The sequence below is a fragment of the Panthera onca genome, chromosome B4 (assembly GCF_046562875.1).
Source record: "Panthera onca isolate mPanOnc1 chromosome B4, mPanOnc1 haplotype 2, whole genome shotgun sequence".
Lineage (NCBI taxonomy): Eukaryota > Metazoa > Chordata > Mammalia > Carnivora > Felidae > Panthera > Panthera onca.
This window is the reverse complement of record NC_138345.1, coordinates 67,706,348-67,719,263: the sequence shown is the minus strand read 5'-3', so window position 1 is coordinate 67,719,263 and position 12,916 is coordinate 67,706,348. Positions and strand designations below refer to the sequence as shown.

Genomic DNA, 12,916 nt, shown 5'->3' with positions numbered 1-12,916 from the left:
ATAAATAATAATTATCATTTACTAATAATAAAAACAGATACAGAGTGCTAACGGGGGAGGGACAGAGAGATAGGGAGACACAGAATCTGAAGCAGGCTCCAGGCTCTGAGCTGTTAGCACAGAGCCTGACTCAGGTCTTGAACCCATGAACGGGGAGATCATGACCTGAGCCGAAGTTGGATGCTGAACTGACTGAGCCACCCAGGCACTCCTTAAATTAGTTTTTAATATCTAAAATATAGAACATTTTTTAAGCACTCCTCATATGTTTTTTCATTGCTTCTTATACCAATTCTTTGAGAAGGATTGTAAGGAACTTCCATCCCTAATTTGTAGATGAGGAAACTGAAACTCAAGAAGATAACTTACATTTCTAAATGTCAAAAGCCTTCTAAGTACCAAAGGCAAGTCTCAATGTCCTCCCTCACCATTTAGGTCTATTTCCTTTTACAATGTCACTTCCAAATACATGAAATTCTAAACAAATATAATTGCCTTTTAAATGGCCCACAGAATTTAATAATTTAATAAGCACATTAGTTGATCTGTAATTAGTGCATTAGTTGTATACGTATGATAACTTTTATGTACTTAAGGATCCTTAGAAGTATCTACCTCTTCCAGGGACATTATCAATTTTCTGTACAATATCACTTGTTATTTCAATTTACAGAGTAAAGCCTCTCTTCTACCACAAAAATTCTGAATTTGTGAAGTAATTGATTTTATTTTGCTCTGGATAAACTTTAGGGAGTAGACTACTCACCGAATTCAAGAGGAGTGTAACACTATTTAAGCACGTTCCTGACTGACCATTTGGACAGGGACGAAGTTCAACGCTAATAGACCAATCTTTATCCTGTTAAAAAACGCATTTCATTGATATATTTATTAAATGTCATTGATTATATGCTATTACTGCATGATTCATTCACAATGCATGTTTGCATGTAAAACATGTACAATTCCTACATATAATCTGTCTGCTCTGAAAGTAAAACCTCGTTCAGTCCATGGTAAGTGTAGAAATGGCCACTTTACAGAAGGTCCAAGTATCTTCCATAAACTATATCTGATTGGTGGGTTATTATAGTCTGATTGGTGGGTTTTCATAGTCCTCATTTTTTTCTTTTATCTTTACTTTTTGTCATCTCCTCCAAGGGAATGTGCTGCATTGCAGAGACGAATAGGAATTAGAGATGACATAGCTTGTTTATTCTCTGGACAATCCACAATGTCTGTTTAAACCCAATGTGAAAGGTATTTAATTTGTAAAACCATAATATAAGTCATGTCAAACATTGACTTCCAGTTCTCTCCGCACGATCTAGGAATCTAATATAGGAGAAGCAAATATTCCACATATTTTGGTGTTATTTCCCTTTCAGTTTGCCCGTCCCCCACCCTCATAGATTATGTGAGGAGCATAAAAGGAAGAAAGATTTGGAAAATTGTCTTTTAGTAGCCAGGACAGAATTTTTCAGACTACTGGACTTGAGCCATCCCTCTCACTTTAGGAGTCACAAATTCTGCTCATCTTGGTTCCTTACCAAAAGATTAAACAAAATTATATTTTCAGGCTGGCTATAGGCACAAGATACAAGATGGAATTCCCCTTTTATTGAACTCCAGATTACTTAAAATTTTAGTACTGAACAGGATTTAAAAGTCAGGATAGCTTCTATCATACTAGTGATATTATATTATAAAAACTAAAAATAAATGTAAAGGGGTAACTATGAAAAAGGAAGATGTTTCATGGAACATAAAAGATAGTTTCAATTGAGGCACTAGTGAAAACATGCAAAGAAAAGTAGAAGAAAATATTTTTCCAGTGTACTTAGAAAATTATTAGTGATGAAGGGAATTTTGGGGTTTGTTGGTTTGTTTAGCAAATTTCTAAAAAGTGCAGGTAATACTTATGGTCAATGTCAACATGTGACAGAAAACAGATACCAAAATATGTAACAAATAATTGAAGGGCTGCTTGTTATTTATTTTTTAAATAGTAATTTGAAGTGAAGATTGTGTTTTAAATTGGATGAAAAACAGCTTGGCACGTGCATCAGTTTTCTCAACTGTTCCAGGCTATTACGTACGTGGATGGCCAAGAAATGACAGTTTCCAGGATGGTTATATTTAACACCGTCAAAGGTGGTGATTGAACTTCCTTCCACCTTACATCTTCCAGGACATAATGCTTCAGTGCAAGACCACTTTGCTTCTTGGCATGTGCTGGTAAAATGCAATGGTTACATTAAAGGTCATCAGCTGTGTTTTCTCTATGGCCAAAATAAATATGCCAACATTAAAATCAAAATTTAAACTAAGACATTTACTTAAGTTTTATTAGACCATCTTTTTTTTAAGTTTTTAAGTAATCTCTACAACCCAACATGGGGTTCGAACTCATGACCCCAAGATCAAGAGTCACATGTCTTCAAACAGAGCCAGCCAGGAGCCCCTATTAGACCACCTTTGTTTCCCACTCAACATCTCAACTCTGATCAAATGTCTCATGGATGGTGGCATCCTGTTTTTTTAAAAGACTTGAATTCCATGAACTAAAATAATAGCTTCGGCCTGAATTAAACATATAAAAACTTTCAAACTGGATTTCAGGTTTGTTTAAATGGAACCCATTTCACTACTAGTACTAAGACACCTGCTAAATGCCACACTGTAGACCTGCAGTGTTCAATATAGCATAGACACATATAGCTATTGATTACTTGAAAGTGACTCATCCAGATTGAGATCTGCTGTAAACGTAAAATACACACAGACTTCTAAGACTTAATCTGAAAAACGGATCATAAAATCTCTCATTAACTTTGCATACTAATTTCATTTTTAAATGATAATACTGTACTTTGGGTATATAAAATACAGAATTAAAATTCATTCTACCTCTTTCCTTTTGCTTTTTAAAAATGCATCAACTAAAAAGTGTTAAATTATATATGTAGGTCATATTTGTGACTCACGTGATATTTCTCCTGGATAGCACTGTCATAGATATTCAATAAATCATAGCTATTGTTATATACAATTATTACTAATGCATTATGACCACACTAACAAGAACATTTCTCATTTATAAAGAACATATTATAATATCAATAATACATTAGCTTTCATTGAGTCAGATTATTTCCCTACAAGGGCATAATACATTTCTAGAAAAGTCCTCTGGACTTCTGCACAAATTTGGAGTTTCAGAGAAAAGTTGTAATGAGGAATGGGGAACTCTCTCTGATGAACATAATGCTGCTGAACTCAAATAGTCCACACTAATTTTTGGCACATTAAAATTCACTCATTAAATATATCCATAAATATTATAAATATATATAATACATAAATAAAAATATATAAATAAAGATTAAATATGCCTTCACCAATGTAGCCTCATAAAAATTATTTGAAAAGTATTGGATTATTTCTGATTATACATTTTATTAAATATTCTTGGCATTTTGCACAATTATTGTTTCCTTGTTGTAACCATACTCATATTATTCTTTGCTCTATATTTGCAACCACTAATTGGCTTACTATTTGAAACACTATTTCAGTTAGTGAAAAGCATTACCTTTTAAAGATACATAGAAAGTGTATACTTTTATTTTAAAAACACACTAAACTTTCCTTAAAAGATAAAAGGCAAATATGAACACAGAAAATACAGTGAGGTTGCATTTTATTTCTGGGAAGTTTAATTTAAGGGTGTACTTAGGAATTATTTCAAATTGATTAAACTATTAGTATTATTTTGCTATTAATAAAATGTGGGCAAAAAGCATGCACATACCACTGAGAACCACAAGGACCATCTCGGACTTCTCCTGACTGATAGATCTTTCCATTTGATTCACAGGGACATTTAGCCTTTAATACACATCTCCCTTTTTCTCCAATATCGTCCAATAGGTAACCTGGAATAAATATATTGTATTAATCTCAGAATTATATAAACATCAGTAAATTCTCAAGCAGTGAATTGTGAAATCACTCTTGAGCTAGTTGTTTTTTTTAATAAATTTTTTAAGTGTATATTTGTTTTTAAGACAGGGAGAGACAGAGCATGAGTGGAGGAGGGGTGGATAGAGGGAAACACAGAATCCGAGGCAGGCTCCGGGCTCTGAGCCATCAGCACAGAGCTCAGTGCAAGACTCAGGTCTCAAACCCACAACTGTGGGATTATGATCTGAACCTAAGTCTGACGCTTAACTGACTGAGCCACCCAGGTGCTCCTGAACTAGTTCCTTCAAGTGTAAACATCCACTTGAAATGGTAAGTTCCATTTAAGCAATTACTCCAGTTTGAGAACTGACAAGAGTATAATTTACTGAGCCATAGAGTATTTCTACTGAGCCCAATATAAGACTAGAGGATGATCTGTGGAGCACCATGGCCCTTAGGTACCATAGACATAGACATACACATTAACTTTGTAAGTCTCTCTCTCGCCCTCTTCTGCAGTTTGCTAGAAGGATGGATTATGAATAGATGATTTCATTAAATATCTAGTTAGAAATAAGACCCACCAGCTTTCTCCTCTAAGGTTTTGATGGTTTCCTGTCTCACATTCAAGTCCTTTATCCATTTTGAGTTTATTTTTGTGAATGGTGTGAGAAAGTGGTCTAGTTTCAACCTTCTGCATGTTGCTGTCCAGTTCCCCCAGCACCATTTGTTAAAGAGACTGTCTTTTTTCCATTGGATGTTCTTTCCTGCTTTGTCAAAGATGAGTTGGCCATACGTTTGTGGGTCTAGTTCTGGGGTTTCTATTCTATTCCATTGGTCTATGTGTCTGTTTTTATGCCAATACCATGCTGTGTTGATGATGACAGCTTTGTAGTAGAGGCTAAAGTCTGGGATTGTGATGCCTCCTGCCTTGGTCTTCTTCTTCAAAATTACTTTGGCTATTCGGGGTCTTTTGTGGTTCCATATGAATTTTAGGATTGCTTGTTCTAGTTTCGAGAAGAATGCTGGTACAATTTTGATTGGGATTGCATTGAATGTGTAGATAGCTTTGGGTAGTATTGACATTTTGACAATATTTATTCTTCCAATCCATGAGCAGGGAATGACCTCTCTGACCTCAGCCGTAGCAATCTCTTACTCGACACATCCCCAAAGGCAAGGGAATTAAAAGCAAAAATGAACTACTGGGACCTTATGAAGATAAAAAGCTTCTGCACAGCGAAGGAAACAACCAACAAAACTAAAAGGCAACCAACGGAATGGGAAAAGATATTTGCAAATGACATCAGACAAAGGGCTAGTATCCAAAATCTATAAAGAGCTCACCAAACTCCACACCTGAAAAACAAATAACCCAGTGAAGAAATGGGCAGAGAACATGAATAGACACTTCTCTAAAGAAGACATCCGGATGGCCAACAGGCACATGAAAAGATGTTCAATGTCGCTCCTTATCAGGGAAATACAAATCAAAACCACACTCAGATAACACCTCACGCCAGTCAGAGTGGCCAAAATGAACAAATCAGGAGACTATAGATGCTGGAGAGGAGGTGGAGAAATGGGAACCCTCTTGCACTGTTGGTGGGGATGTAAATTGGTGCAGCCGCTCTGGAAAGCAGTGTGGAGGTTCCTCAGAAAATTAAAACTAGACCTACCCTATGACCCAGCAATAGCACTGCTAGGAATTTACCCAAGGGATACAGGAGTACTGATGCATAGGGGCACTTGTACCCCAATGTTTATAGCAGCACTCTCAACAATAGCCAAATTATGGAAAGAGCCTAAATGTCCATCAACTGATGAATGGATAAAGAAACTGTGGTTTATATACACAATGGAATACTACGTGGCAATGAGAAAGAATGAAATATGGCCTTTTGTAGCAACGTGGATGGAACTGGAGAGTGTGATGCTAAGTGAAATAAGCCATACAGAGAAAGACAGATACCATATGTTTTCACTCTTATGTGGATCCTGAGAAACGTAACAGAAACCCATGGGGGAGGGGAAGGAAAAAAAAAAAAAAAAAAAGAGGTTAAAGTGGGAGAGAGCCAAAGCATAAGAGACTGTTAAAAACTGAGAACAAACTGAGGGTTGATGGGGGGTGGGAGGGAGGGCAGGGTGGGAGGGAGGGCAGGGTGGGTGATGGGTATTGAGGAGGGCACTTTTTGGGATGAGCACTGGGTGTTGTATGGAAACCAATTTGACAGTAAATTTCATATATTAAATAAATAAATAAATAAATAAATATTTTTAAATAAATAAATAAATAAATAAATAAATAAAAAAAACTTTGTATTATTAAAAAAAAAAAAAAAGAAAAGAAAAGAAATAAGACCCACCATACTAGAAGCACTGTTTTCAGTTGTTTCAGTGTAAATACTCTCATAGGGTGTATTACCTTCTGGGCAGGTGCAGCCACTCACACATTCACTGTCTTGAAAAGGAGCCACATTAGAACAAGTTGCAGGGTTTGAGGGACCACATTCTTTGTAGATATGTTTTTCTGGGCATCTAGGTTTTTCTAGAGAAATACAGATATAGGTATACATGGAAATTAGAGGGAAATGAATGTGATAAATAGATAATACTTTAATGGAGATCTTTTCAAATGAGCTTCTTTGAGTCTAATGTTCAAGATATGAGTCAGTCTTTAAAAATATTCAGCACAACTAAATTGTGCCAATTTTTCATGCATTATTTTATGATACAATATTTAATCTGGAGAAAAAATTAAAAAGCAAAGACAAAAATTAGGAGGAAATTTACTTATATATATCATTGCATCTTACTTTGGAATTGATATTCTACTCATATTTTAACTTCTAAGGATTTAGCTAAACATAGGTTGAAAGTATATTTATATTTGTGTGAAACTCATCTCTATGTTTTATTAATTTTTTGAAAGGAAATCATAGTACTAATCAATATACTTTTGATAACTTTTCCACTTACTATTTTCAATTTTTACATTATTTCTCATTTTTCCCAGTAACTTTTACTAATTGTAAAGACTATAAATTTCCTAACTGAGATCTTAACACAAAGCAGTGCAACTTACGGCAAGTCACTTCACCAATACAGGTCTCAGTTTCCTCACAAGTACCTGTGAGAGATAGGACTCTAACATCTCTAAGATCCCTTTCAGGGCTTACAGTCATTTGAAAAGATTACTTTGAAATATAGCTCAATTTTAAAGTGCTATAGACACTTTCTGGCTTGGAATCTGCAATACAATTTAAAACCTACCGCAAACCACATCAGAATCATCTCGCCAGGATACGTAGGGGCCGGGACCATCTGAGGCACAGAGGCGGGACAATTCTGTGTAAGTGTCACACGTAGAATTTTTGTCTCTATTTTGGCAGTACTCATCAATGCAGATCATTCTGTAGTCATTGGATAAAGTGGTGACCTTTCTACATTTCTCAAAGTAAGTTCCAATAATTTTGTCACAGTGCTACAAAATAAAGCATGAAGTTTTATTGAAACATTAAAAAATGGACAATCAAATAAACATTTAGGAAAAGATAAATTCAGATATGTTTGATTCTGCATGATAACCTGTAGCTTTGGCAGGAAGAGTTGTTGACTGCTGGTTGAAATGGAGAGTATTTAAAGTATTATACTCGGTACAGTGACTCCTAAAAGAACACTTCACTTCTGGCATTTTGGATTGTTGTACAACAGCTTCAAAAATTGTTGTACCTACACTCAATCAAAACTTCTCTAAAGGCGACATGAAGTTTACAACTTGAGAAAACGGAAGGGTGAGAAAAAATAAAGATTGTTGATGCCAGAGAGTGGGATGGTAAATGACTGACACCACAATAGACAGAAGGGACATTGGCCCTTTATCTATTAATCTTCTTATATTTGATGAGCAACCATGGCAGTAAAATAGAGTGAATGTGTGCTTTCTTAGTGGGGGCCATGTGAGTTGGCTCCAGAGACAACATATTTGTTCTCATGTTGGTTAAGAAAGTAAACACATATATTATTGAACCCAAAAATATTTAAATGTCTACATTTTTTAACTACCACATAGCTGTTTTCTATCTTAACATGTTTGTAACAGAGAAATATAAAAACCACTGTTAAGCAAATGTATAATTTGTACCAATTAAGCCTAAGACAACTGATAACATTCTCCAGGTTAGGTATAAGATTAAGTGAAATAAAATCTTCAAGGATTGATTTTCATTTATTATTTTTGTATAGTTTTATCACTAAATTACAGGTTCCTTTAGAGTAAAAAATAGAACTTTGTATCCTCTTGACTTACCACAATATCTTGCATGTAGCAGGTCTTTAATAAATATGCATTAGCTTTGTAATGTGTATTTATTTTGAGAGACATAGAGACAGCATGAGTGGGGAAGGGGCAGAGAGAAGGAAAGTGAGAATCCCAAGCAGGCTCTGCACTGTCAGCACAGGGCCCAATGCACAGCTCAATCTCATGAACCATGAGATCATGACCTGAGCTAAAACCAAGCATTAGAGGCTTAACCGAATGAGCCACCCAGGAGCCCCTGCATTAGCTTTAATATAAATTTATATAATCACTGAACTGACATTTTTGAGCAACCAGGAATAAGTTCTCATACATTGTGCAACTACCACAACAGATAAAACATAAGTCTTGTCATCATAGAATGCATAATCTTACAGGGAACATAAAAACATGGGGAATTTTTGTGGATGGTATCTTATCATAAGTAGTAAGGAGTAGCATAGGGTAACAGAGGAAAAAGAGAAGGCAATTCTAACTGAAAACCAAAGAGGGTTTCACAAGAAAGACAGCAGATGATACAGAATGTCATGGCTTAATTTGCTTTGCTAGAAGGTAACAAGATGGTTAGAAATGCAACATCCATTGTCGAGAAAACAAAAAGTCTCTTCTATCTATTCTATCCATACATCTTGATCTGGAAAATTTTGTTCTAGATTGAAACAGGAATATGTGAACATTTATTCAGTCATAAAATAAATGCAACCTATCCTAAAGGACCTGAATGTGAGACAGGAAACCATCAAAACCCTAGAGGAGAAAGCAGGAAAAGACCTCTCTGACCTCAGCCGTAGCAATCTCTTACTCAACACATCCCCAAAGGCAAGGGAATTAAAAGCAAAAATGAACTACTGGGACCTTATGAAGATAAAAAGCTTCTGCACAGCAAAGGAAACAACCAACAAAACTAAAAGGCAACCAACGGAATGGGAAAAGATATTTGCAAATGACATCAGACAAAGGGCTAGTATCCAAAATCTATAAAGAGCTCACCAAACTCCACACCTGAAAAACAAATAACCCAGTGAAGAAATGGGCAGAGAACATGAATAGACACTTCTCTAAAGAAGACATCCGGATGGCCAACAGGCACATGAAAAGATGTTCAATGTCGCTCCTTATCAGGGAAATACAAATCAAAACCACACTCAGATAACACCTCACGCCAGTCAGAGTGGCCAAAATGAACAAATCAGGAGACTATAGATGCTGGAGAGGAGGTGGAGAAATGGGAACCCTCTTGCACTGTTGGTGGGGATGTAAATTGGTGCAGCCGCTCTGGAAAGCAGTGTGGAGGTTCCTCAGAAAATTAAAACTAGACCTACCCTATGACCCAGCAATAGCACTGCTAGGAATTTACCCAAGGGATACAGGAGTACTGATGCATAGGGGCACTTGTACCCCAATGTTTATAGCAGCACTCTCAACAATAGCCAAATTATGGAAAGAGCCTAAATGTCCATCAACTGATGAATGGATAAAGAAACTGTGGTTTATATACACAATGGAATACTACGTGGCAATGAGAAAGAATGAAATATGGCCTTTTGTAGCAACGTGGATGGAACTGGAGAGTGTGATGCTAAGTGAAATAAGCCATACAGAGAAAGACAGATACCATATGTTTTCACTCTTATGTGGATCCTGAGAAACGTAACAGAAACCCATGGGGGAGGGGAAGGAAAAAAAAAAAAAAAAAAGAGGTTAAAGTGGGAGAGAGCCAAAGCATAAGAGACTGTTAAAAACTGAGAACAAACTGAGGGTTGATGGGGGGTGGGAGATGAGTATTGAGGAGGGCACCTTTTGGGATGAGCACTGGGTATTGTATGGAAACCAATTTGACAATAAACTTCATATATTGAAAAAAAAACCAAAAAACAAAAAACAAAAAACAAAAATAAACATTAAAAATTAAAAAAAAATAAATGAAAGGTAATAAATGAATACTACAAAGAAGAAAATATTAAAAAAAAATGCAACCTATCCTAAACAACAATAACACAACAACAACAGGGGACACCCGGGTTGCTCTGCCATTTAAATGTCTGACTCTTGATTTCAGCTCAGGTCATGATCTCACATTTGTGAAATGGAGTCCTATGTCCTCTAGCTTCACACTGAGTGTGGAGCCTACTTAAGATTCTCTCTCCCTCTCCTTCTGCCCGCCCCCTCACATACGTGCACACATGTGTGCACATGTGCTCACTCAATAAATAGATGATAGATAGATAGATAGATAGACAGACAGACAGACGGATGCAACCTATCAAATTCAATGTGACAGAACTACAAAAGTGCAGAAAATTCAGAGAGGGCTATTTTCAAGTATTGTAGTCAAAATAATTACATTTAACTTTTTCAAAAAGAAAGCAAAGTATACAAAGTATGACAATTCAGATTGGCTATCTGGGGCAAAAGTAAGGGAGAACAGAAAGTAGTTTTTAGGGACACAGGACATGGATTTCCACAGCATAAGAGTCCATCAATATCCATCAGCAGACTTAATGGAGAGGTGAAGCATGTCAGTTTACAGACAAACTAAAACTCTGTGCAAAAAAATCAGAATTTTACACTAACATATAGTAAATATCATAATGTTTTAGGAAAAAACATTTTAGCATCTACAGCTAAACTAAAACTGAGAAATAGACTATAAGGACATTAGAGAAAAAGTAGTTGCACAATTCCAAGAATAAGGCATGAATGCTTAGAAGAGGATGTTGGGTATCTAAATTGAAACAAAGGGAAATAGTGCTGAAATTTGCTGCTAGGTGAAATATAAATCTCTTACCTGCATGCCATCTTCACAAACATCATAGCTTTTACTAACAGCTTTGGGACAATCACCAGGAATTTTACTATTGGCAATGTGTTCATTGATATCATCTCCTGAAAATGAAAACAATGCTTAGTTCAAGAGATTCATTATGTACATATACATTATTTTCAAGCTAAATATAGCTAAGTTGACAACATAAATTTTGTTTTATTTTAATGATTTCTTATTCTTTATACAAATGCAAATTTCTGTTAGATTTATCCAAATGTGAGTAATTATTTTCTAATTTTCTTTCAGGAAGCAATTTTCTTAGACCTAATGCATTGAAATCTTACCTGGAGTGCTGTTGAAGTTACCACAGAGACCACAAGTTGGATATTTCTTGTGAAGAGTAAGCTTTTAAAAAAAATTACATGTACATGTTTATAAAATATTGAAAATACCTCAAAATGTAATTTAACCAAACCAAAGGACAGTGTCTATTCATGTTCAATTCTATCTAAGCTGGTTACTTAGGAAGTACTATAGGACGTTTTTTTAAATGACCAGGATCTAGAAGTTGGAAATTTCCTGACTCCATCTCTTACTAACTATGTGTCTTTGGGTAGATAATTTAACTTTTATTAGCCTGAATTTCCTGAGTTCTATCACCTATAAAATAAGATTAATAACAGTATGTACTTCAATGTATTTTAAATATTAAATAAGATAATGCTTAGCACGTGAATAATATATAGAGATTTCTCAGTAAACGTTAGCTCTTATTTTCCTTATAATGTATTCTTTTCATAACTGAAAGCAAAGAACAAAAGGCCCAAGAATGTAAGAAAATCAGAGACAGACTTACTGAGAGTTTGTTATTTTTGTCCCACATTAAAGACATGATTCCTCTGCGGCTATTCAGGACATTATGTTCTCCATATTTTTTAATGTGTATCAATTTATTGTTATATGGCATCTGTACACTGAAAAGTTTAAAGCACAAGTACACATAAGGGTAAGAATAGTATATGTTTTTCTAATAATTCATGTTCTATATTTAGTATCTCAAATATAATACTGGCTAGTAAATATTGCAGCTTTGCTTTTCCTACCATTTCAGAAGAGACACAATGGCTTTGTTTTTCCAATTTTTGAAAGACTTTTAAAGAACAATGAATAAATCTTTGGGGCTTTGGAGAAATTAAAAAGAAGAAACTGGTGCAGTGTAAGGAATAAATGATCAAATAATTTGAAATGTTCACAAGGAGAATATCATGTCTCAACTTCTTATCCTGAAAACTATTCAAATATTACACCCTTCCAAATATGAATTGCTACTTCTAAAAACAATGACCTAAATTTAATCTATTGAAAAATCTCATATTTTTAACAACAAACATACAAATGAAAATTGAAATACTCTATTAACAGATGTGTTGAATATGCATGTTGTTCCAAATCTAAGTACTCAAAATAGGGAAACAACAAAACTAGTTGTTTGTCCCCACCATGTTATAGGAATAAATATAGTATCTTACAATTCCACATATAACAAAATCTTCTGTCAGACTCCTGTCCAATAGTTTAATATAATGAATGTGAGCACCAAAATAGGAAAAGAGTATCATCTTTTCCTAGTCAATCTTTTCTCTTTTTGCTCAGGTTACTGTAAATCTTTTTAATGTTCATTTACTTTTGAGAGAGATAGAGAGACCAAGCGTGAGCAGGGGTAGTGCAGAGAGAGAGTGAGACATAGAATCTGAAGCAGGCTCCAGGCTCTGAGCTGTCAGCACAGAGCCTGATGCAGGGCTTGAACCTAGGAACCAGGAGATCATGACCTGAGCTGAAGTCAGATGCCTAGCCACCTGAGCCAC

General features: G+C 35.3%; 1 protein-coding gene across 1 annotated transcript in view; it reads right to left on the bottom strand.

The window, feature by feature from the left end:
• MUC19 (mucin 19, oligomeric) overlaps positions 1–12,916 on the bottom strand; it is a 111,767-nt gene that overhangs the window by 90,893 nt on the left and 7,958 nt on the right. Inside the window, exons 13-20 of the mRNA XM_081796295.1 lie at positions 11,908–12,025; positions 11,396–11,456; positions 11,073–11,170; positions 7,240–7,450; positions 6,392–6,514; positions 3,815–3,938; positions 2,100–2,235; positions 767–859 (exon numbers count right to left, since the gene is read on the bottom strand). Of these exons, the coding sequence (XP_081652421.1) occupies positions 767–859; positions 2,100–2,235; positions 3,815–3,938; positions 6,392–6,514; positions 7,240–7,450; positions 11,073–11,170; positions 11,396–11,456; positions 11,908–12,025 (964 nt within the window). The remainder of the gene's footprint in view (positions 1–766; positions 860–2,099; positions 2,236–3,814; positions 3,939–6,391; positions 6,515–7,239; positions 7,451–11,072; positions 11,171–11,395; positions 11,457–11,907; positions 12,026–12,916) is intronic.